The sequence below is a fragment of the Corvus moneduloides genome, chromosome 6 (genome assembly GCF_009650955.1).
Source record: "Corvus moneduloides isolate bCorMon1 chromosome 6, bCorMon1.pri, whole genome shotgun sequence".
NCBI lineage: Eukaryota > Metazoa > Chordata > Aves > Passeriformes > Corvidae > Corvus > Corvus moneduloides.
Window position 1 is genome coordinate 48,911,805 of NC_045481.1, and position 26,187 is coordinate 48,937,991.

Genomic DNA, 26,187 nt, shown 5'->3' on the forward strand with positions numbered 1-26,187 from the left:
GCTATAGAAAGTATGTATTACTGGGGGGGGTTTCTGCACAAAAATAATTTACTAGTTGTAAGCTTCTCTGTCAGTTGCTTTTAGGATTCTGAAAATGCTTCCTTGGCTCACTGTATCTGCTAATACTTGGGCAAAAAGATTCTTTGCCTCATTTTGGAAAAAATACACTTACACAGCTGAAGCAAGCAGTCGCAAATTTGATTTCTACGTAGGTTAGGATAAAGGTCAGATACATTTTAGAGTAGTGAGTACCCTAGCTTTTTTAATCTTTGCATGTTATTTAGTTTCTTCCCTAATTGGTTGAGTTCCATGTCATAGGTATTGTCATGTTTATCATACCTGACAAAAAAAAAAAATAGTATGCAAAATGCTGCAGTGGCTGCATTATGTGTATTAGTCAGGGCTGTAGATTCCTGCTCAAGATGGGAGGTAACCAAGGCTCAGACTTCGCATGCTGAGGTGTTTCAGAGCATGTGATCAAAAGCTACTGAAGTTAATACTGCCATGTCAAATATTCTCTTAAGCATGAAATCTCAGTAGAGCAGGAGGAAGATTGTTTTGCAGCATTACAGCCCTTTCAGCCTGTCCTCTTCATGACCTCTAAGTGTCTGAAAGGGAAAGACTAACACACTGATTATCACTTGCTGTCCTCCCTCCTTGTGCAGTTTCAGGGGTTTTTTTACTTTACAAGAAGAAGGGGATAGTCTGGGCCTCTGTTTTAAAACAGAACACGAGGTATCTGTGGTCCTTAATTCACTTAGTGCAGTACAAGTTGAAGGAAAGCAGCTTTTGTGTAGGCAAAGCCCTGATTCTTTAAAGCATCTCTTGCTCTTTTAGGGAGGGAATGTTCACTTGGTGTCTGAACTGACTGCTAAACTAGTCCACACACAGTTTAATCAGTCTCTGAGCTACACTGTAGCTTTCAAGCAAAGATAATAATGTTTGAAGTAGGAAAAAAATATGTTTCATTTCTGTGAGAGATTTTGAATTAGGTGTCCTGGTGTTCATAGAACAGCCAAGGCATCCCAAGCTATTTTCATTTTTAAATGAAACCTGAAAGAGCACAAAACTCTGTGCAATCAAAATGTCATTTCTGTAATTAAAATTTGTAAACTAGTTCTTTTTTTATGAAACAGTTACCACCAGCTAGCTCTTTATCCTCTATTTTCACTCTGTCTAACCTACTTGGATTTCAAAGTCCAGATCCCTGATGAAGCAAGTAGCTGTTTCATTTTGGAAGAAAAGTCAGAATGGACGTTTGCAGGGCTAAATCCTGAAATTCTTACTAGATTTAAAGTTTTTACTCAGACAGGAGTCCTGTTGATTTCACCAAGAATTGGCTAGCATGGTGAATGACTTAAGACCCAAAAACAGCCCATGGAGCTTGGCTCAAGAAGAGTTTGGGTTGACTAAATACCAAGGAACAATTGAGAAAAATATGAAAATTTTGTTCCTATGCAGTTCTCCAAATTGATAGGAAATTACTTCAGCAAATAATGTGTCCTTATTTGCCTCAGTAAAGCCAACAGTATGCTCAGTGCTTTGTAAGAGATAGAGCAGAGATAGCCTTCTAAGGTTCCAGAACTGACCTCAAGTTGTTCCAGGGCAGGTTTAGATTGGATATTAGGAAAAAATTATTCTCTGAAAGGGTGAAGCACTGGAACAGGCTGCCCAAGGAAGTGGTGGAATCACCATCCCTGAAAGTGTTCATAAACATGTGGATGTGGCACTTAGGGACATGGCTTAGCGGTGAATGTGGAAGTGCTAGGTGAAAGGTTGGACTCAATGACCTTAGAGGTCATTTTCAGCCTTAATGATTTTATGTTTCTACAGTCCATAGCTCTGCTATCTTAATTTTTCTCAGAGTGAGTCTTGTCTTACTCGAGTCCTGTAGTGGTCTCTCAAATCCAGTGTGCAGCAGCTGGGATGACCAGCTCTGCCTGCCAGTCCCCGTGAGCCTTATCTCTGCTGAGCCTGGTGAACACATCCCTTCTCTTCGCCTGCCCACTGACTCCAACTGGCAGAAGGTTCCTGTTTGTTCCTGCCTGGCGTTGGCTGATTCTTGCAGGGGATGAGCAGTGGAGAACAGGAGGCCCCTCCATCTTTGTGTGTTCTGTGCATCAGCGATGAGGAGAGCAGGCAATCCCTGAATTCCCCTTTGCTTTCCTTTTCCATGGAGTTTGACAGCACGGTGAGCAAAGCAGTGATGCTCCCCCACCTCCATGGAGTTAGGTCAGCACGCCAGCCTGTCATAATGTGTGTCATACTTTGTCGCTGGTGCAAGTCCCTAGCAAATTATTAACTTCCACCCTCAGAGAGGAAGCGATGTGAGTCAGAAGGGATGGTGCTGAGGTCCATCCTCTTGGAGCAGTGTCTTGCGTTCCACCTCTTGCATTGCTCTGTGCCTACACTTGCAATTCAGTTCTAATAATATTAGGAGTGAACGTGTCATGCGTGTTACTCAATGAATTAGTCACTAGGAGCTTTTTCACATGAAGGATTGCAGAAAAGAAAGCCAGTGACAGTAAAAGGAAACATCAATCATACTTTGGTGGTAAGTTGGTAGAAGTACTGTACAATATGTCCCAGCTGACTTCGTCACTTTGCCTCCCTCGCAGGGAGGACATAATGGGCTAGGGGTTTTTTATACCTCCTGTGAATCTAATAATACTACCTACTGTCTCTTATGTTTTCGTGGGTTTTCTGTTTTTCTTTTTTTTAATAGGAAATTCCAATGAACTTTGTTGATCCAAAGGAATATGATATTCCAGGCTTAGTGCGTAAGAATCGCTACAAAACAATTCTCCCAAGTAAGTTTCTGCTTTTTAAGTCACTGAGGCAGGGTGGTTTATTCCACATGCTGGAGGGCTTTACATTTTCCTTTCCAGAGTGCATGAAGTGTACTGCCACCACGATGTATTGTCCAAAAGCCATGTTTATGGAGCAGCAGCATGGCTTCAAAGCATAAATCAAATTTCCAAAGAGGTACAGAGCATGAAGAACCAAAATGCTGCTGATCCTCAGGGAAACGTAGGTTTTTTAGTTATTAGAATTGCATCATTTGGTGCTGCTTAAAAGTTGTACCCAAGAACTTGGTGTGTTTATTCAGATGTTACTTAGCGATTTCTTTGATTAAATTCCTTTTGAAAGACCAAATTCTAGCAACCATATTTTCCTGAGGTTTTTTCAAATGCAGACTGAGAATATTAGGAACTGGCCTGATGCCATTTAGATGACACAGAAAAGTATTTTTCTTTTCTATTACACTAACTTTATTTGTAGGCAGGAGTAGGAGTTTTGAGAAACATTTTGGTACAAATTTTTACGAGTGCCATCATTTTTCCCTCTCTCATACTTTAAGATACTTTGAAAAGTGATATGATTGGATGTCATACCTCTTTTTTTTTTTTCCTCTCTCTAAGCTGATGTTGGAAGATGGTGCCACCATCCACAGTAGTCTTTTGCAAAATGCAAAACATCCAATGTCAGGTTAGCAAATATAAGTGCAGTGAAGTCAAAACTGTCCTCAGCTGTACCTAACAGTCAATGAATCTGGATTGGAAATGGTTTCAAAAGAGAATTTTTTAATGTCTTAAAACTCCAGCAGCTGCAGCCCAATGTGTGCAACTCTTTGGATGACTTTGTACTCTACCTCAGACCAGAAGTGTAAAAGCATTTAACCACCTTTCACTCTTGCTGTGCTAATGGCTGAGGTGATTTGTTCAAGTATTAATTCACTGGTTTTGCCGGAATGGGAAGATTGTAAAAGTGGATATTGATTTCAGATGCTCAAGGTGCCAGATCTCTAAGTGATCTGTATATTCTGAATTTGGTATCTCCTCATCTCAGCCATATGAGTATATGCTAGCACCCGTTGTTGTCACTTTGACCTCTTCATCTCATAACTGATTTCTACCCAACCATCTCTCTAAAGGTTAACAACCTTATTCTGGCCTTATTATGATTGTAGTATTTTTTCTGAATGAACTTTCAGCAACTTTAGTCCCTGGCTGTGGCCACAGGATGGCTTGATATTGCTGAGGGAAGGTGAGGGCTGAGTGTTCACTCTTATCCCACTGCCTCCATCTCACTGAGCTTGGTGCTAGCAGTAAAGAGGGGTAGCAAGGAGACCTAAACATTTGCTTTATGCTTCAAAGGCAAAGATCCCAGTAAACATGAATCTGGTCTGTCTGAGGGCAGCATTTCATGCTGAGTCTGTGTTTGTAGCACTGTAAAAATTACTGTGTGCTTAGTCCTTAATATGATATTGGGTAAAGCACAATTTTTGCATAGATTTTATTTTATTCTGCTTTCTAAGCCAGCTGAATTTTTTAATCAAAAATGCACCTGTGGTTTGTTTTTAATATTATCTTGGTGATATACACTGTTGCTGTTTGCTGAGGCCTCTGTCAGGACAGTATTCCTTGTCAATGGTAACAAACTGGGTAGCATTGGTCAAAGTGGATGAACGTGGGCCTGTGTCAGTTCCCATTAAAATCAGTGAAACAGCCATTGACTTCAGTGGGAATTGGACTGAACTTCTTAAGTGGAATAATGTTTTCTTTTGTCATCTTACTAGAACAAGAATAATGCTTCATAAACAGCCTCAATGAAGGAGACTCAAGTACTGAAGTGACTTAAAATGCAAGAGACTGTTAATATTCTTTAATTTCTCTATAACCATTGTAATTGGTAATAGCACATCTTGGAGTTCGGTTCATTGCAAGATGAAACATGGAAAGAGTTGTTGTCATCTGGCTTGCCTGGGTGCAAGAAATGCATGTTTGTGTTTTGGGAGAAAAGCTGTTCGCCGTCATTTCACAAAAAATATTCTAATGTCTTTGAAGCCAGAATGAGTCTGTTGACCTAACTGATGGAGAAATAATTTCCTGGAGCAGAAAAGTGTTTTTCCAGAGTCATGCTGAGACACTGACTCTGCAACAGGACCAATTAAGTCAGGCTTCAGAGAGTGGGTGAAACTGTCAGAAGGCTGCAAATTAGCCCAACCATCCTTTCCCTTTTTTAATGGTAACTTTTAACATGGGGGCTTTCCAAGGCCACTCACATCTGCTGTGATGGCCACAAATGCATGTAAATGTCTCGCTGTACAAAATAGTTTCGTGTGTCTCTTTCCTCTGAGCAACTGATAAACTATTCCTTATCTCCTTACACCTTTCAGATCCTCACAGCAGAGTGTGCCTTACCTCAGCTGATCAGGACGACCCCCTCAGCTCTTACATCAATGCTAACTACATCAGGGTAAGAGCTCCGTAGCCCAGTGTGTCTGCCCGGCCTCTATCAGCCTGTTAATGTAAACAGAATTGCAACATACCCTGGCTTTTAAAGGCATCCTAGCTGATCTGATTGCTCTTCTCTCCTGCTTACATTAGCTGAAACCCAAATCTCAAAGTGCACCTGTACAGATTCAGACCAGACAGAAACATACTTCTGCAGTTCTTGATGCAAATTCCTTGTCAGCTGGCCTAACCAAGGCAGTGGATAATCAGCCTGAATAAGGCTCATGACCTAGCCAGAGTCACCTCAAGGCTGTTGGACACTCTTTGCTGGAATTACCTGAGTCCGTACTGTGCCTTCGCTCCATGTGCACGTGTGCAGGAGAGAGACAGAGAGGAGAGCTGGTGCCATGGAGTCAGCATTTCAACCAGGATAGCTCTCTGTTTTAAAGGGTGAACCTGCAAGGTTGTGGTGGACATCCCTGTTAAAACTGATCTCTTGTTGTTTTGTTGGCAGGGCTATGGAGGACAGGAAAAGGTATATATTGCTACTCAGGGACCGATAGTTAACACTGTCACTGACTTCTGGAGAATGGTGTGGCAGGAGCGCTCTCCCATCATTGTCATGATTACCAATATAGAAGAGATGAATGAGGTAATGCTGTTACATCCAGTCTGTATTTTTATCCGTACTCCAGCAGATATTTTCAGCACAGACACTAAGCCAGCAAACAGAAGTTAGTTCAGTGGCCTGTGCAGTCAGAGCCAGCATTAAATTCTTCAGGCTCAGAGAAGATGTGGGCCTTTCTTTCAATTCAGTTTACTGCAAGTCCTGTTTTGCTGTCTGATTCTCCTACTGTTGGTTTTACCATTTTCCTCTCCCAGCTGACCTGAAACCTCTCCTAACCCAGCTCTATTTGCAGGCAACCTTGGAAGTTCTCTCTAAAGGAATCAAAAGCAATAGTACCCCTTAATTGCTAAGGTTGAACATCTTTAATCAGTAGAGTTGTTGCTGCCTTATCTGGCATTTATTATGATTTGATGTCTTTATGCGCATTTTGTTGAGGAAGTACCCGATTTCTGTATGATAATCAACAGCTAGAACTGACTTGGATATTGAGGACCTTTCCCTGAATGTGGCTAGGGAATGTGTATGAGATACTGAAATTAAGATGCTGAAATTTTATATTTGCCACCTACTTCCAGAAATTAAACTGTAGTGGTGTTTGTGCTAATCTACCTTAAGTGAATTTTTTTTTTTTTTTTTTTTGCAGTTTATAATACTGCAGCCCTCCAGCTGTTCATTACTTACCTGCTGAAATCTTTCCCCCATAGCAGAGTTGCAAGAACTTTGTGCCTGGGCTTCAGCTCACAGACAGGTAGCTGAGCTCACATGTGCCTTTAATGGCAGTGTAGGATGTGAGAAAGTGGTCTGGTCATGTGTTGGACTCTGCATCCTCCCTCACCACTAGCAGCAAGGTTGAGTGGAGATATCCAAAGTTTAAGCTGCATCAGCAGCGTATGTCAGGCTTGTCCTTGAGAACGGATTAGTAATTTAGGTGAGGGATTTTGCTTTGGAGAAGAAGCTTTAGATGCTTAGAAGCCAAAGAATATGAGCATACATCCAGCATATAGACAGAGTTATAATGGCTTATCTGCTAGCTGGAAGCTTAGTGCCCATAATCATGCATGTGCACAAACCTTTAGCTTTTCATAGTTATAAAGTAGATTAATTTAACCTTGAACTTCACTGAAAAGACGACATGAACAAGACTGACACAGAATTATCACACTTTGCAAGTTAAAAATGGTCAGTTATTACAGCTGGCTCATTGGACATGTCCTGTCAAGGCATTGCTGATGCACAGCAGAGTATGTTGCTGATCTAAATGTTTTGTTTTCACTAATGTTTTAAACTTGCATCTGCCTGTATCTGAGCAGCAGCATTGAAGCAATAACTTGTTCATTAATCAAAGTTGCCGGTTTCTGGCACATACAACATTAAAATGTCATGACACAGTCAGTGCCCCAGAATTTTTTGAGGACTTTGAGGTTTAAAGAAGACGCAGAGGAAATGCTGGTCCTGAATGACATATCTGGTGATATGTTCTTCCACTATAGTTTTCATAGCAAGATTGTGTAACAGGAGTGCAAAATAACCTTTGTGTCTGAATTGCCTCTTACCAGCATTGACCAAGTGTTTCACCCCTCTTGTCAGTCTTGGGAAGCAGTGCACTGCAGTGCTGATGCACTATAGAACTGCAGCTTGCTACGGCCTGTATATCACAAGAGCTGCTGAGTCTTTTCTGGTACATATTGTGCCAAAAAATTAATGGTGTCAGGAATCTCAGCCATAAATCCAGGGTCCTTTCATGTAAATGTCTTCTATATTCACGCCGTTTACCTGCAACACATATATTAATATATGAATAACAGGACTCAAAGTACATAGATTCAAACCCAAAAGTTTTGTTCGGCAATGATGCTAGTAAGAGAGGCTTTGTGTCTCTCCTCAGTGCAATGACTTCGCTGATGTGAGTATTAAAAGCTTTGCACCTCAGCCCTCTGTCACTTCTAATCTGAACTGACAGACAGCCCACAGAAATGAGTGGGCAATCTTACTCTACTCCTTTAAGCAGAGCAATGTCTGTGCTATTGATAGCTGATAGCACTCTCAACAATTTTTGCAGTGGATTCTGCAGTTTATGAGTAGAAGAAGAAAAAACACAATCTGCATAAAAAACTTTACAGAGACATGGTGGGCCACACTCCCAGTGGGTTATTAACTGATGTACTGTGCAGATGGAACAACACTTGATTCTCCCACACAAAAATTTTCACTCAGTAACTATGCAAGGTGCTTTTCTGTTGTTAGTCTTTCTCCTCAAGTGGAATTACATTTGGTGGGGGAGAGCAAAATGATTCAACTTGTTTCCTTCAAGACTGTGTACAGCTGTGTAAAAGAGGAATCTTACAAGCATCATCTTTCCTGAGGTTTGTTGAACAGCAGATACCTACTCCCCTGTGATAATGAAATAGCTTCTTGCATTATCACAAGGGAGCCTTTTCCTCAGACTGCCTCATTCGCGTCATTCCTTGCCCATGAACTAATTTGTGCACCATCTTGAAATGCCTGTCTCTGCCTTTGCATATTGATTAGTTTAGAGAAACTGCATACAAAACCACCGTCTTTTTTAGCTCTCCTTCAGTGGCCTAGTTCAGTGGCCTGTGCAGTCAGAGCCAGCATTAAATTCTTCAGGCTCAGAAAAGATGTGGGCCTTTCTTTCAATTCAGTTTACTGCAAGTCCTGTTTTGCTGTCTGATTCTCCTACTGTTGGTTTTACCATTTTCCTCTCCCAGCTGACCTGAAACCTCTCCTAACCCAGCTCTATTTGCAGGCAACCTTGGAAGTTCTCTCTAAAGGAATCAAAAGCAATAGTACCCCTTAATTGCTAAGGTTGAACATCTTTAATCAGTAGAGTTGTTGCTGCCTTATCTGGCATTTATTATGATTTGATGTCTTTATGCACATTTTGTTGAGGAAGTACCCGATTTCTGTATGATAATCAACAGTTTATAGGTGTGCTTACAGATTTTCACTGGCTCATCTCTAGTATATCAGTACCACAAAGTAGGTCTGCAAATGGACTATAGTTTCTGTGTTTCTAAGTGTCAGGTTGTGCTGGCTGCATCTCTTACTGGTTTTTGGCAAAATCAAATGTAGTAGTCCAATCTCTCTCACAGCTATTGCTGCCTTTTAGTTCCCTAGCTTTGAAAGAGTCTCACTGACAATTTTAAGTGGATTTTGATACATAATCTATTTCCCCAAACATCCCCAGTCATGTTATTTTGTGCAAAAACATATGCAAATGATCATTTTATATTCAGAGAACATTGAGCCTTTATAAAAAATAGAAAAGCTATACTTTGTGTTTCTACATCAGTATATATGCAGCACAGATATATTGGTAACTAGTGTATATTACACTAATCATTATTATCTTAAGAAAAGAATTAATTTAAAAACACAAGCACATTGCCACCAGCCTCTCTAATGAACCTTCAAAATGCACATCAGTTGCATAAAGATAAATAAGGATGTGTGTATTTAAAAGCATTGGTTAGTAATTACTTGATTTGTGCATTTTTAATCAAGCAATCAGGCTATTATGGATGCAGCAAAAATCAGCTGAAATGTGGTCCCTGTTTAGTAAGTGAAAACTTGTTCTTATTATAGAAACAAAATTTATTCATATTTGTCTGGGCATGTGCTATATTCAGTTTCAGAGGAGAAAAAAACGGAACCTCCCTCGATACCTGCTTAACTGGATTTGTTTTATATTGCACACAGAAATGCACAGAGTATTGGCCAGAGGAACAGGTCACCTATGAAGGAATAGAAATCACAGTTAACAGAGTCATACAAGCAGACGATTACCGTTTAAGGCTCATCACCCTAAAGGTAAATCATTCCAATGTACTCACAGTAGCTTAGCTGTCTAAACCTATAAATGCAGATGTTCAGGGGGAGCTGTGTAGAAAGCTTCTGCACAATGTACTGCTGTACAAATACATCTTTTTGTTACTGAAGTCGTCATAGCTTTGCCCAGCTCACCAGCATGAAGGCTGCAGGAAAATAAGCAGTCAGAGGTTTAGGCTGCATGTGTACAGTCTGAAAGCCACCAGGCCAGCTGTAGTAGTAGGGGCTTCACTGGGTAAGAAACCAGTGACTCATTCTGTGCCTTTGTCCTCCGGGTTCATTGATCATTTAGAATTAAATGGAAACTCGCAGAGAGCTTCTTACTTTGCAAGTGTAGTTTGATATACCAGTAACCATTCTGTCATCTTGTGAATAGAAAGTTTTAGCACTGGTTTAATTTTTTAAGTAATCCAAAGCCCCAGAGTTCTATTTTACAACTCTTTTCATTGCTATGTTCTAGAATATCAAGCTACATGTTTTAGTAACAGTCTGTTTACATAATCTTCATACATCTTTCATCTGCCAGATCTACCCCGACCTCAGTATAACATGAAAATTGTTTTCCAGGCTGAAAAAACTCTCCTTTTATCCAACCAGTTTCAAGTCTCTTCAGCCATATGCTAATGGGCAGAAAGCCAGCATATGACATCCTATGTCTGGATTCAGAGTGTAGAAAGTCTGTCACTCATGCTTTTGGCAAAGGCAGCAAGGAGAATATCATACTCCCTGACAAGTGGGAAGTGAAGAATATTTACATGTTACAGACTTGCAGCTCATCTGGTTTTGCTTTTCAGTTAGACAATGGTTTAGTTTTCAGTGCTAGTGGGGCAATGTCTCTTTCCCCCATCTGCAAATGTCAGGATGTGAACTGCTGAGTTCCAAAGATGAAATAAAGACTCCATTTGTTAAGTTACCATTCCCTAGAGCTGTACTTTTGTCATTTAATCGCAATAGTGGAGCAGCAGCTCTGAACCATGCATATATTAAATGACTTGGTACTGAAAACTGGAAAAGCCATGAATTGGCTTCAGTTTGCCCTTAAACAGGAGTGATCACAAATACATGATTACTGCATGCTTTACAGAGCAGACTGTCATTTTTCTCTCAGTATAGGGGACAAGATTTGGCAAGTTCTGGGAATTTGGAAAAAGCTCAGGCTATAGGGATGGCTTGTTTTCCTTTCTCAGAAAAAGCTGCCAGTGTCTAGCCACTGAGTCAGGATCTCAGCTAGAGCATATGTGATGGTAGACTTCAAACTGTCAATTAAATCTTGCTTCCTCCTAGCTCTTCCCAAGCCTTCTCAGTCTCAGGGAACCATCAATAGAGAATATTTTGTTCAAGTCAAAGCAGAAGTGTACAGAACCACAGAAGTCAGGGTTCTCTAAGCAGAAGCATAAAACTTCTAGCACCGTAGGCAAAACTAAAGGCATCCAGAGTTCATCAGTAGAACTTTGTCTGTTTCCTGTTGCTGTCAACTAAATGATTTAGGTAGTGATTCATGTTTTTCTTCAGATGACTTTTGCTTTTCTCTCAGTGTTATTGACAACATTTTTGTTATAATTTCTCACAACTGAGTTAAGAATTGGGCGTTCATAACTTCTGTGACTCACACATAGTCACACATTCAAAAGCAACTGCATTTCAGAGCAGTGTTGATCGGATTTACTGTAGTGAGCTATTCATGACAAACTAGTTAGGCTCTCTTAAAGTATTTTCTCCCTAGGGTAAATAACCTAAGGCCAGACTCTGTGCTATGATAGTAAGACTCTCTCTTCCTGAAGTGAGCTAGACATAGCCTTAAGGATCCTATGGCTACACTTCAGTGAGCACTTTAAACCCAGCACAAGATGGAACAGCATCTCAATGAAGCTGAGCCTCCCTTTGTCCGGCTCTCTTGTTCCGACCCTTGTGCCATCTCCCATGTGCCCTCACAAGTGTCTGTGACTGTGTGCCAAGCCAAGGGAGAAACTGATTGATCTATCCAAAAATTAATCCATCGCAAGAAAGGAAAAAGATTTAATGTGATTGCTTTCCCAGTCTAGTTCACTGTAAAGCTGTGCAAAAGCTCTGTCATCCAAAGAGAAGGATGGAAAATGGCACAACCACAGAGCACTCTTAGCATCCAGTGACTGACAAGCATAGGGAGGGACTTGGGAGTATAGATGACAAACTATTTTCAGATTTTTGTGCCTTGTTCTTTAGAAGGAACAAAATTTGTCTTTTTTTTTTTTTTCCTCTCTCTTCAACTCAGCCAGCCATGTGTTGAAGGGAGGGTTGTGGAAGCTAACACTTCTGTTCTTGGACCTTTTGAAAACATTTACTTTGCCCTGTGCCAGCTGGCTTGTGCAATGGCTGCAAGGGTGAGGCCAGTTCCCTGAGCGCCATGTTACTATTTTGCACCTTTAGAAACCAGACAGAAGGATATCACTTTGAACACCCAAAATCAGAAGCTCACAGTGCTACTTGGCACTCCAAAAAGGAAACAGCACATTTGCAATATTCATAACCATGCTGAGACAGAGAATCAGAATTTGTGTCTCTCAAAAAGACCTGGACTGCAGCTAGGTACAATTCCCACCTTCTGTATTGCCTCTGAATTTCTCACCATGTTTAAGAGAAGAATAGAATTGACAGGAGACCGATATAAGTCTGTCTGTCAGAAGAGATAGAAAAATAAGCTCTCATCTCTCTTCCTCATCTATTTATCTAGCTATCAGAGACAGAGATATGGCTCCTGGCTCTCTGTCTGTCAAATACATTATGAAAGCAATTATGTCACAAGCACAGCTCTGGCTTTGCTGAATGAATCTGTCAAGAGGGAACAGACTGCCTGGAGTGTTTTGCACACAGTTCTTGGCACTAAAAGAGCAGAATACTTTGCGGGGGGAGGAATTTTTTGGTTTTTGGGTTTGTTTTTTTTTGTAAGGCAGTTTACTGAAATGCAGTCATGATATTTGAAGTCCAGATTTCTGTGTTGTGTGGCTTCCGATTTGGATTTCTGTTCCATTTAGCATTCACATAATAGTTGGGGTTGGAAGGGACCACCAGAGATCATCTGGTCCAACCTGCCGGCTAAAACGAGTTCCCCTAAAGCAGGTTGCATGGGATTATGTCCAGGTGAGTTTTGAATATCTCAGAGAAGGAGACTCCACAACCATTCTGTGCGGTCTCTTACAGTGCTGTGTCACCCTCAAAAATTATTTTCCTCATATTCAGATGGAACTTTCTGTATCTCAGTTTGTGCCCAATGCCCTTGTCCTGTAGCTGGGCACTACTGAAAAGGGTCTTGCCCCATCTTCTTGACACCCTCCCTTCAGATACTTATAGACTTTGATAAGGTCCCCTCGCAGTTGTCTCTCCTCTAAGCTAAACAGGCCCTGCTCCCTCTGAGGTGCTGCAGTGCCCTAAGCATCTTCATGGCCCTCCACTGGATTCTCTCCAGTAGTGTCTTGTCTCTCTCAAGCTGGGGAGCCCAGAATTGGACAGAGCACTCCAGGTGAGGCCTCTCTAAGGCTGGCTAGAGAGGCAGGATCACTGCTTGCAACCTGACTCCTGCTTTTCTTAAGATACCACAGGACACCATAGGCCTCCTTGGCCACAAGGGTGCTGCTGGCTCATGGACAGCTTGTTGTCCACCAGGTCCTTCTCCACAAGGCTGCTTTCCAGCTGGTCAGCCCCCCAACTGTACTGGCGCCTGGGGTTATTCTTCCCCAGGTGCAGGACTCTGCACTTGCCTGTGTTGAACTTCATCAGCTCCTCTATGTCCAACTCTCCAGCCTGCCCAGGTCTCATGCAATGGCAGCACAGCTTTTGAGTGTGTCAGCCACTCCTCCCAGTTTTGTATCATCATCAGAAAATGTGCTGAGGGTACTCTCTGCCCCTTCATCCAGGTCACTGATGAGTAAATTGAACAGTGCTGGACCCAGTACTAATCCCAGGGGAAGGCCACTGGCTACAGGCCTTCAACTGGACTCTTTGCTGCTGATCACAGCCATCTGAACCCATTCAACCAGTTCTCAATCCACCTCGCTGTCCGCTCATCTAACCTATGCTTCATGAGGAGGTGATGGGAGACAGGATCAAAAGCCCTGCTGAAGTCAAGGTAGACAATGTCCCTGCTCTCCCCTCATCCACCCAGCCAGTCATGCCATCATAGAAACCCTTCAGATTGGTCAAGCATGATTTCCCTTTGGTAAATATATGCTGAATACTCCAGATAAGTCTTCTCCTCTGCATGTTTAGAGGAGATATCCAGGGTGAACTGTTTAATTGCCTTTCCAGGGATGGAACTGAGGCTGACTGGTGTGTAGCCCCTTGGGTCCTCCTTGTCTTCTTTTTGAAGACTGGAGTGGCATTGGCTTTCCTTCAGTCTTCAGGCATCTCTCCTGTTCTCCATGATCTTTCCAAGATGATGGAGAGTGGCTTAGCAGTAGCATCTGCCTGCTCCCTCAGCACTCATTGGTAGATCCCATTGTGGCCCATGGATTTGCAGGTGTCAGGTTTACCTAAATGCTTTGTAACCCCACGTTCATCAACCGAAGGAAAGTTGTCTTTTTCTCCAGAATTTCTTGCCTTCAAGGTCTGGGATTCCTGAGGGCCAGTGTTAGCAATGAAGACTGAAACAAAGAAGGCATTCAGTAATTCTTGCCTTTTCTGTATCCTCCACCACCAGGGCTCCCACCTCATTCAGCAGAGGGTCTACATTTTCCCTGCTCTTCCTTTTGTTACTGATGCAACTGAAGAAAACCCTTCTTGTTGTCCTTGACATCCCTTGTCAGATTTAATTCCAAATGGGTCTTAACCTTTCTTGTCTCATCTTTGCACACTTTGACAGCATTCCTGTATTCCTCCCAAGTGCCCTGTCCCTTTTTTCATATTCCATAAACTTCCTTCTTGTGCTTGAGTTTTGCCAGAAGCTTCTTGTTCATCCATGCACGGCTCCTGCCCTCTTTGCATGATTTCTTACCCAGAGGGATGCACCAAAATTGATCTTGGGGGAAGTGATGCTTGAATATTAATGAGCTGTCTTGGATCCCCTATTCTAGAGCCCTAACTCAGGAGATTCCTGCAATTAAGTCCTTGAAGGAATCAAAGTTATCTCTCCCAAAGTTCAGGCTTGTATCCTACTTACTGCCCTTGTTTCTTCTGTGTAGGATCCTCCACTGTCTCTTGGTCACTGCCCCCAAACATCACATGCCCAACCATGTATTTAATACAAGGTCTTCTTGTTGGCTCCTCCACCACCTGTGTCAAAAAGATCTCATCACTGCTCTGCAGCAATCTCCTGGACTGTGTGTGCCCAGCTGTGTTGTCTTTTCAGCAGATTGATTTAATCATCTCAGCCTTAAAAGGAAGGCCATGTTTCAGTATCAATTTACAATGAGAAGTTCTTGTAAAACTTTTGTGGTGTTTGTCTTAACTGGATTGCAGAAAGGAGAAGAAGTCAGAAACCTGAAACATTACTGGTACACATCTTGGCCAGACCAGAAGACACCAGACCAGGCCCCTCCTCTGTTACAGCTAGTACTGGAAGTGGAAGAGGCCATGCAGAGTGCAGAGGAGAAGAATGCCCCAGTGATTGTTCACTGCAGGTAAATGAATGTTGTGTCTGAATTCTAAGGGCTTCTTTGCATACAGTGACATAGTGCAGAGACTGCCATATCAGCCGTCAGTCACACATGCGCAGTCTTGCCCAATTGCTTCTGAAATATGCTTGGGACTTCAAAGCCTTAATGACAATGATTTTCTATTACCAAGTGTTGCATTCAGATACAGATTGAGTTAAACACAGGAGCTGGCGGTGGCTCAGTTGCTTGCAAGAACAATTCCATTTCATTTGCCTTACCAGTAATATATGCCTTTAATTATCTTTTAAGGGCCAGGTTAGCAAAGATTAACATACTTCAGGTGAAATTGAATAGGAAGACACATGCAAGCAGACAAATAATAGCATTCAACTTTAAGCATCAAATCCCCCTGTTTTGTGGATCCCTTCTTTGCTTTTTTTTTTTTAAATCATTATTAGGCCAAAGACAATAATTTAAATGTAACACATAAATGAAAGAGTGGCAAAGCTGATTACAGCAAGTACTAATCAATAGTCAGGAAATGTATGTAACTGATAGTAAAACTGAAGTATCAGTAAAAATCCCTGGCAAAGATTAAAGCTTTTTCTGTGGAAGGAGAAAAGTCTACAGTGGTTTGATGCCTGATTAGAAAATTGTAATTATCAATCAGAGCAGAATAAAAATGGATGAGGATAGATACTTCTCTTCTGTCCTCAGAAAGAAGTGGGATGATGTACTTACCATTTGTAGACATGATGAAGTACGTTCTTTTGCACTACTAACTAGGGAGCGTGTTAAGCATCAGCAGCCACTATTAAATCAGATATGCTGGTTGATTTTCATCCAAAAGTGTTTTTAAAAAGTTGGTTCTTACACTGTAAACCATTAAAGTCTAGTATAGATGAATTGCTATTCTTGGAAAATTGGAGAAGTTCCAGAGGTCTAAAAGGACGCCCTGTTTTGCCAGTGTTTAGAAAGGTTAAATGTGATTATTTGGAAACTACAGTCTGTCCTCAAAACAGTTGTTACAGGTAAATAGCAGAAAGCCTGGTAAGAGATGCAGTTTATCTTGCCAGGGTAATCTTCCATAATTTCAATAACATACATTTTTGCCAAATTTATTTTTGTACAGAATTTTGCTTAATTTTGCATAATGTTTTCTAGGAAACAGCAGATGGTTGCTCTCCAAAAGCCATAGTAAATGGGTATTATACAATGAGAATGTTTTTAAAGAGCCTCTTGGCACAAAATGGCTGGTAGCCTGGTGTCATCAAAGATCTGACTATAAGCTAGTATGGAGTAATCACTATTAAAATGCTTGTGTGATACCACATGTCCAGTTTTTCTGCCTGTGTTTTAAAACAGATGTTGAAAAATTGGGGAGAGTCCAGATAAAAATAAGAAATTATTTGTAAGACTGTCTTCTTTGTCCATGGAAATTTGTGACTCCCTAGGAGCTCCTTGAAGCACTACAGTATCTGCTGCTGGTTACCATGTCACTCCAGCTTTGCATATTTGTTTTGTCCTCTTGTATGGTGTCATCTTCATGACACAGTATTAATCTGGGGAGAAATGAGGCATTTTTATTTGAAAAAAAAAATACTAAGAAACACGGTGATAAGATTATAAAGTGTTCTATGTGGATAATGTGCCACCTTGGGCAGTCTTGGAGGGATTATGATGGTGTCTCAGCCACTGAGAGACCTGCAGCTTGTCCTGGGACAAGTGCTGTTTCCTTTATCTAAAAATGGGTGTTGTTCCCTCCCTTTGCAAAACACTCTGAGGTCTCTGGGCAGGAAACAGTGTCAGGAGCTGTGTGCTATGGTCTGTTTGGTTATGGTCAAGTGGAAGATGAAGGACTTGTGGGCAGCTGTGAACTATGAACTCCGGTGTTGCTTAAATGTTTGTTGCCAGTGGTTTTGCATTACTGTGAATGAAAGCAGGATTTCTTGTAGTTGTGTCAAGTAATTATTCCTGAGTATGCTCACTTAATTATTTTATGCATAAGAAGGGCTCCCAGCATTTGCTGGTAGTTTGTTAGGTGATAAGAATTCACAGTTTCTGTAGCACCGTGCCTTTGAAAACAAACTCAGTTCTCGTCATTAACCAAGGACTGTATCAGATACAAATGAGTTCAGGAAAATTTAAAGAAATTGTTTTGACAGTGAATTTGTTGTATCCTGCTCTAATTCCAATTACTTGATTGTAGATCTGATCAGCAAATGGCATCACACTTATTATACTGCTGTTAGCTCTAATTATTTAACCAAGGGTTGGGGATTTTTACTGTACCTGTGAATGAAAATAACTTTCAAAGAAGCTGTTAGAATTGAGAATTTCAAAGCAAAGTTTGCCATCAAAGCAAGGATTGCCATCAAACCAAATCTTACTAAGAAATACAGTTAACTGCTTTTTTTCAATGGTTCAGTGTGAGGTTCAACAACATATTGGGTCAAACAGTCTCCTGTAGTCCATTTCTAGCACTGTATCTGCAATGCTCACCCGTTTGCTGTGAGGGGCTCACACTTAATCATGTCATCCCACTGAAGTTACTATCTTTTCCTAGTTATGGCTATCCATCTGGAAGCACTCAGCTTGCAGAGGTCGGAGGGACAAAAGGGGTGATGGGGTCTGTGCGTTTAGTGGCAGTTGCTTGACAAGAAAGTTCCAAAGTCCTTCTGACATCTCCGCTGCCTCTCTCTGCTTTTCCCTTCCTTAGTGCAGGCATCGGGAGGACTGGCTGCTTTATTGCCACAAGTGTCTGCTGTAAACAGCTGAAGAATGAGGGCATAGTTGACATTTTGCGAACAGCCTGCCAGTTACGGTTAGACAGGTAAGAAAGCTCGTTTCCTTTCCAGAAATAAAAAAACAAAGAAAAAGGGTAATATTTCCCCTTATTTAAGAAGAAACAAATAGGAAGAGGGGAAGAACAAACCCAAGAGGAGGCCAAGACAGAATGGTCCTCTGACTTGTAATCTCTGCCTGAGCAGTAAACCTTAATGAACAGCCCTAGAATGGAGTTAGGTTCACAGCTGGCGTTGAAGTCTGCACAGCTGCCCATCTCCATGCAACAAGGGCTGACCTCTTACCAGCTGAGGAGTTGGCCCCATGTTCATACAGAAGCAAAGGCTCAAAAATCTGCTGTACTTAAGTTCAGAGCCACAGATCATCACTTTCCTCCCAGGAGGAGTAATGAAAACTGGTCTTGTATGCTGGAGCTGTGAGCCATGGTGGGAGAGACATTGCTTGGGGAGGAAGAGTGCACAACCTGGAGTGTTTGCAGACATATGAAAGGAGCTGTGAAAATCTCCACAAATTCGATGGTTTCCAGTTAAGCATTTCTTAACACACCACCTTGAGTTTGATTATGAAGTAAACAGACTTGAATTTTGTACCAGAGATGTTATTTTTCCTCTCCCACTGGTTTCAAGTGCCATCAAAACATGTCTCAGTGCTCTCTCTAATGATAATGATAAATGTAGTCGGGGGAAGAGATGTCACGAAAAACATACCAAAGATTTTTCTGAGGGAAAAAAAAGAACCTCAACCCCACGCTGAACTTTATGTCAGAGAAGAAATTATGCTCAGTGGGAGGCAAAAAATGAAATGCTTGCTGCCCTGCTGAGGCTCTGATAGACAGGGACCTGCAGGGGCTTAGAGATTTGGCTATTTCTGTGGATTTTAGCCCAGACGAGGAAAGGCATCTTGAGAAAAAGAAAACTAGGATATGAATAGTGAGTGCTGATTATCCATGGTCCAGTGAAATATCTGTCTGGGTGTGATATATCTTGTCTCTGTAACTAGTGTTTCACAGGAAAATCGCCACACAAATGAAGGTTGAAGGCGCCTGCTTACAAATGTGTGTGATACAGCAGGCCAATTGCAAATACTAGCTTTGAAGGGAGAGGGGAACTGGCAGTCACTTTAAGATTCTGAAGAAGGAAAATCGCACTTAAAGGGCACTTTAAGGGGGGAAAGGAAGACTGCAAAAACCTCTGTAGCTGCCATGTAGCTCTCAAGAGTGGGATGGGATAGATAAAAGCCATTTAAATGTCATGGGGTAAAATACTCAAGATGGAAAGCAGATCACCATCCTTCCTACAGAAAAACCTTAATTTCTTCAAGGACTGAAAAATGGGGCTTGTAGTCTCTTGGAAGTCGTGCTGCCACCCGCTCTCATTTTCACTAACCCCCCCACAAAATCTCCAGGAGACTTCAAAAGTATCATGAGAGGTTGAGACAATGTCCAAGCTGCTATAGGAAGAAAGACTCTGTGTCTCCTCCTCTTGCTTGATATTACTGTCTAGGATGGGAAGGAGTCACCAGGGACTTAGGGAAAGAAGGTCTGAGGCAGGCCAGAGCAGAAGTGTAAAGAAATGCACCTCCCTGCTTCACACAGAAACAGAGAGATTGACATTAGCCCTGAGAACCACATTTGAGGTTGCCATGGGTATGGAGAGAACAAATATGTTTTCCCCTTCATTCCCTCACAAATCCCTTGGAAAAGTTCTGTGCATTGGGCTTTGCATCAGTGGCCAACAGATGGTCCTAAAATAACCTAATATGACTAAGGAGAGGAAGTAATCATTCCTGCATCCTTCCCACAGTGCTGAGAGACATTTGCTGTCATTGCCCACAATGCAACTCAGATTTCAAAGGTTTCTCTGGCAAATAGGGGTGAAAACATAATTCTGTGCCAAAGCCTGGACAGCAAGCACATGTCATGGTGTGCATATGTGTGGCAAGGGAGGAAGCCACCACATAGCAGGGAATGGGATAGAAAAGGAAAATAATTTCCTGTGGTCTGAAACTCAATGGCCACCCTGGTGTTTCTGTTGCTACAACTTCAGGGTACAACCCCACTGGTAATGGAATTGCTTGGGGAGAAGTTGTCAGATATGACTAATGTTCCTTGTGTGTCACAGGCTGACACAGATATATTTCAGTGCTCTGTGGAGCATCATGGGGGATGGTACAGAGGAAAGAGTCCTTACAGAATGGGAAAGTTGCATCAGTTGTCTGGGCTGGTCTGGCTTGGCCTGGCCCTCTTTGGTCCCAAATTCAGTCCCTAGTGCAGCTGTGAATTCCTGGATAAGCTACTTCCCCTCTTTATTCCCCTGCTCCCATCTATCTCTCTAGGGCTTTGGGGTGGGAATTGCTTTTCACTGAAGGGTTCTTGGAGTACAGGTGCTCAGGTAATACGAGAGTAAATGATGATGGTGATGCTTTCCTGGAGGAGAGCCTCTGCCAGGGAAAGTATGTAGAGCCCATTCCTGTTCCCACTACCCTCAGTTCCCTGCTTAGCAGAGACTTTGAAAATGGAGCTCGAGGTCAGCCTTGAAGCTGGTTGCAATCAAGGGGCACTTCTCACTCATTTCAGAAAGCTTTGGAATAGACCTTTGGTGTGGAGCACAAGCTTCATGTTAGCTGTGCTACTTCCTCATGTGTTTGCAAGTAATAAGACTTCTGTTTCCCTCCCCTTTTCTTCTTGCCTTTCAGGGGAGGAATGATCCAGACTTGTGAACAGTATCAATTTGTTCATCATGTCATGAGCTTGTATGGAAAACAGCTTTCTAGAGCAGCAGAAGAATAAGTGTTCATGATACTCCTAAAGGCTAAAGCCCAGAGAACTTTTGACTGCGTTCAGATATATTTCAGATATGATAAGAGACACATGGTAACCCAGCTGTCTTAGCTGGAAAGATATTTTACTTTGATATTGCTTTTATGCCCTTGTTTGCATTGACATTTAAGAGCTGAGGTACGCCTTGTCTTAAACATATGTGACAGGACATAATCTTCACCAAAAAAGGCATATTTATACTGTAAATAATAATAGTAGCTTCATTTGTTACAAAAGCAAGAAAAAAAAAACAGAAAAAAAATCCACTGTCTTCAGTTTGCTATTTTTTAAAAGGTCATTGCTAATATATCCAACTACAGTGTGAAACTTTTTGAATTGTCATGCTGAAATGTGCCGTATGTTGACTAAGCTTGAAAGTAAATTTTTGCCTCTTTCTGATTGTTTTTACATATAAAATTACCGAATACTGTGTGTATCGTAAACCTTCTGAGCCTCTGCATTGAAAGACTCAAGTAGATTCACATTGAAATGATGTGTCACACATCATGTTTGCTTGTTCATTTTTTCTAAAGCAGTCCACTACCAGTGTTACCAGAACTGAGGGGGAAAAGATATTTCAACGACATGAGTCAAATTCTTGCCTCGAATTCTTACCAGCAGTGTACCCCAGTATCATGACAGCTGGGTGAATCTGAGTAGACATTAATCTGAACATAAATGCTTCACGCTTTACCTTTTCTTTGTCAATATTTGGGCATCTTAGTCATCTGGCAAAAAACCAGATTGTATTTCTGCAAATAGTTTCTACTTTTACATAGGACACAATCTGAATACGGTTTCTCCTGAAATCTGAGATTCAAAATCAGGTGAGGAATTTTTTTTAGTTCATCTTTATTAAAAATCTAATAATAAAATCGCTTGTATTCTATTAATTTATACTTGTTTCAAAGCTTTGAGGGTAACCATGTGTCCAGTGCCTATGAAAATTAATGCAAATCCTATAGGCAGCTTTAAAAAAAAAATCAGTTTGAACTTGTTGGCTTCTTTGTGACAAATTTGCCCTCGAACCAAATTTAGACAATCATTAGCCCATTCTAACCACTGGTCCAGTCCAGCAGCGTTTCCTTTTCAGTAATACAGACTGCTGCCTGTGCTTTTTGGTTTAGACTTCAATCAGGCTGGGAAGACTGTAGTTTTTGTTTAATGCTTAGAGGTAAGCACACGTTTTAGTGCTCCACTGAGCAGAGAAAAATGGAGGTACACAGAATTCTTAACATGAAAGATGAGTGTTTCATGAATAGAAGCTCTGATGATCTACTAAAAGTATTCTTGCTTCTCTTTATTTGTAACAATAACCAAAACCCACTGCTTCTATTAGTGCAGAAGATTCTGCGAATTTACTGCACTTCCTAATCAGGAGAAGGTAAAGCAGCACTCAGAACAATAAGGGCTGATCCTGCTCCCACTGATGTTTTGCCATTGACGTCAGCAGGTGCAGGGTAAGGCCTCAAATGTTACGCCTACAACTTCATCACTGTGGGGAAAGTTTCCCAATATTTCAGTACACATCTTTGTGTTTATTCTGTATCCATGAACCTGTAAAAATCCTGTCTGCAGGGTTTGCATGAATGTGTGGCAAAATGTGTTATCTTTAAACCACTTGATTTTATTGCTGTATTTAAAATATTTCCTTCAGTGAGAAGCTAGCAGAAAGAACTGGCATTCTTTTTTAAAATACTGGTGATAGTCATTAAAGAGAGCAATAAACTTAAGCTTTTGAGCATAACACGACTGTTAGTTTTATGTAAATCTTGATAGCTATATTCTCCTCTGTGCTACCAACTTTTTCAAAGGGGTAACGCTATTCCATCTAAGCACTCCTTAAAAATAGCAAAATAACCACTGATATTCTGAATAACATTGAAAGTGGAACTCCCTATAAATACTTTTCAGCTCTTCAGTGCCCTTCCATGTCAAAACTGACTCAGTGACTAAAATTACTTGCTCTGTCATCAGCTTCCCATGCATCTGCTAAAGAATATTTTTTGATGATTGAGAGCAGTCTACATATAGGAGGTAAGTTCAATGTATAAGTTGCCTCCTGCACAAGGAGATTTTCTAGAGGAGAATAGCTCTATGGCAAACAAGGTATAAAGGGCTCTAAGGCAGAGTTTGAGGTCCTTGCACAGATCCTCAGCAGGTGTTAGTTGGCAGTGCTTCACTGACTTGAGTAGAAGTGAATGGTTTACACCAATGACGGAAATCTGGCAAGCTGTCCGCTCCCATTCTGCATGTGTGGAATGTCCTGAGAGTGTGGTTGTTGATAAAATCAAGTTGTTTGGCATCAATTCACTGCTACAAAGCACATGTCAGCCTCATTGCATGGTCTGGTGGTGAGGGCTGCACTGCTGCCACCTGATACCAGGCAAGAGCAATACCACTTGGTCAGGATCAAAATATTCAAATGCCTCTTGAAGCGTTATTTTGTCTAACAGATTCTGAGCTAATCCTCCTATTTACTCTTTAGCCTTATCATAATTAACATATTTCTTTCTCTTTTTTTCTTTACTTTTTTTTTTTAATAGAATTTGAGATCTGGAGGACCTTTTATCAGCTGTTCTCATCTCTTCTGGCAGCAGAGGGAGTCTTAAGAAGTGTTTAAGATTAGCAGAAAGGAGCTCTGGCCGTGTGCAAGCACTTGAGATGAGTGGGGCTGCTGCTTCTGTAATCAGTGTGTTTGCAACTGAGCTGACAATAGGAACTAAGCTAAGCTATGTCTCTTGCTAGGCTTGTCTTTTTACTTTCTCTATTAAATGAAAATTCCAAGCATACTTCATCCACTCTCTCCTGCTCACTGCCCAGGACTCTTTGTACCAGAGACCACAGCATTAGTACCTACAACACAGTTGTTTCTCAGAGGACAGAACTCCTCTCTGCAGGTTGGTAAGCATATAACAAATATGAGATGATTTTATTTAGAACCAACTGTGATGTCTTCTGTTTCATAAGCTTTTTCACACTTTGAACAGGTCAGAGCCTAGCTCAGTGCCTCAGTTGTTTGCTGGTCATTTGGTCAATGGTCACCACACTTAAGCAGTTTTATCCTGTTTCTATTTCTGTCATGGTAACAGACTAATGGCACAGTCTGTCCTCATGCAGGTAGTCCGAGATCAGCAGATATCAAAGTTATGTAAAAACAAAAACTAAGATTGCACTTGAGCATAAGAGCTGTCCCCAGATAAAGCACAACTCGCTCTCTGAAGGATCAAGATAAAGATGGTTTGGTCAAATTATTCTTAAATGTCAAATACCTAATAGTCATGTAGGGAATAGAACTGCATTTCTTCCAAGACTTTCAAAAGTATCTCTTTATTCTGGACTTTTCCTCTGTAATTAGTCTACAGTGGAAAAATATTAACATGTAAATTTTCAGTTGCAAAATGGACTTGAGAATGAAGACAAAACAAAGCTGGACCTTGATTCTTGTCAATTCTCTGCTGTCTTTTCAGTGGAGGAATCGTGCAGCTTGCACATAGATGGTCATGCTTTATAAATTTGCTATGGAGAAAAAACAAAACACTTTTTCTGAAGTCCCTGGCAGATAACCTTGTTTCTTCTGCCAGGTCTGTAGATGCATATTTCCTAGTGTCTGCAAGAGTGACTGTCACCTTAGGATAAAGTAGGGCAGCTCAAGGAAGCTTTTTTTCCTGCAAGTTAAAAAAAAATGCTCCATTCAAAAGCACAGAAGAAATATGTGAATGAAAGCAGCATTTGCAGGTTTGTGCATAAGGTACAGGCAGTCAAAGAACTGCGTGCTCTAGGCAACACAAGCATTGATTTCTAGTGTCTCAAAGTGAATTTCACATATTCACAAAGAGGTTAAATCCTTCAATTACATGCAAGGAAAGAGAAGAATCCACTCTCCTTTGAGCACTGATAGAGATCAGGCTCCAGCACCTGAATACAACAGATGCTGCATTCTCATGGCATGGTGTGAAAGTCACAGAAGGGGTTATGATTAGACCTGCCCAAGCTTGTGGGCCATGTAATCCCCAGCAGGGCAGCAGTGTCAGGTTTACTCAGATGACAGCAAAGCTGAATGAAGAGAAAGACTGAATTATTTACTCAGAATTAAAAGCCATGTTGGCACTAGAGCTGGCAATATGGCTCTGAACATTGGAGAACATAAAGCTTAAACAGTCTGGCAAAGGACTCAGGTATTGCAATTCCTGGCCCTTTCTCTGCTGGACCATGCTACTCAACTCGTGTTCCCTATTGCTTCTTTATCTCTTACCTGCCTGCTGCTGTTTATGCTTAAAATAGAGTTAAATAGGTCACTGTATTGCACTTCTTTTAATCCAATATGTTGATAGCCAATGTTTTCCAGAAATCATCTCTTTCCTTGGGCAAAGCCTGTCTTGCTAGACTCTCTTCAGAGGACTCAAACCTCTTTTGCATACGTCTTCATCCCAGAATTTTGGGGGTAGAAATCTGCCATTATGTGCATCTTACTAATGGCATTTCTCCACTGAGAAACCATTGTGTTTGCCTGAGCAAACATATTATGTCTGACCTTAACTCCCCTAGTCCCAGTAGCAGGTGCAACTTTCCTCTGAAAAGGCAAAGGCAACATTTCTCTCCAGGGATCAGAGGGGAAAAATCCTACATAGATCTCCTTGCATATTTAGCTTTTTTGCCTCTGAAGTGGACACAAGGAAGACTGTCAGGAGTTAAGTCAAAACTAATAATGCACAATGGGATCCTCCTCTTGTAAATTAGCTTTGACTCCTTCTATCTCAAAAGAAGGAAAGCCATGTGTGATTAGTTTTACTACATTCTCTGTTGTCTTCTTGTTATTTAGGATGTGGTGAGGAATACAGAAAGCAAACACTCAGGCAACACAAAGGTCAGGGTGTCAGTTAGGATAGGTGGGAGGAATTGGATTGTGTTGGCAGTGTTCTGTTTTTCTCTTGGGAAAACACAAGTTCCAGTCCAGAAACAGGTTTCTCTGTAGCTAAATTGGGCTCTTGTTCCTGAAGTAGAATACTGAAGAGAAAAGTGAAGGTTGGTTTCTTCATACATTTATTAAAGAAACAATAAACAACACCTTATCCACTTCACAATGGGACCAGTCCCATTTCCACACACTTCTGATTTGATCTGTGTTAATAGAACACAAGCTTCCAGACAGGGGAGCAGAGAGTGTCTGTCTTGCTGGATTCCTTCTTTAGCCTGTGAAACAGCATATGTTTATTTTGGCTGTCTGTATGTGGTATTTTTTGCTCTCTGGAAAAGTTGACAATGTTTCAACGTCTGCACTGT

At 41.3% G+C, this 26,187-nt stretch overlaps 1 protein-coding gene across 6 annotated transcripts in view; it reads left to right on the plus strand.

The window, feature by feature from the left end:
- The window catches only part of PTPN5 (protein tyrosine phosphatase non-receptor type 5), a 77,416-nt gene extending 54,765 nt beyond the window's left edge, over nt 1–22,651 (plus strand). For 4 of the 6 annotated variants that reach the window (XM_032113140.1, XM_032113141.1, XM_032113139.1 and 1 more), the window contains exons 8-14: nt 2,726–2,810; nt 5,180–5,259; nt 5,752–5,889; nt 9,586–9,696; nt 15,145–15,305; nt 18,001–18,114; nt 20,781–20,874. In XM_032113140.1, coding sequence (XP_031969031.1) covers nt 2,726–2,810; nt 5,180–5,259; nt 5,752–5,889; nt 9,586–9,696; nt 15,145–15,305; nt 18,001–18,114; nt 20,781–20,874 — 783 coding nt within the window. Of the gene's footprint in view, nt 1–2,725; nt 2,811–5,179; nt 5,260–5,751; nt 5,890–9,585; nt 9,697–15,144; nt 15,306–18,000; nt 18,115–20,780 lie in introns of all 6 variants that reach the window. The other 2 variants (XM_032113138.1, XM_032113144.1) reach the window with 2 other exon arrangements.
- Nucleotides 22,652–26,187: the final 3,536 nt, after the last annotated feature.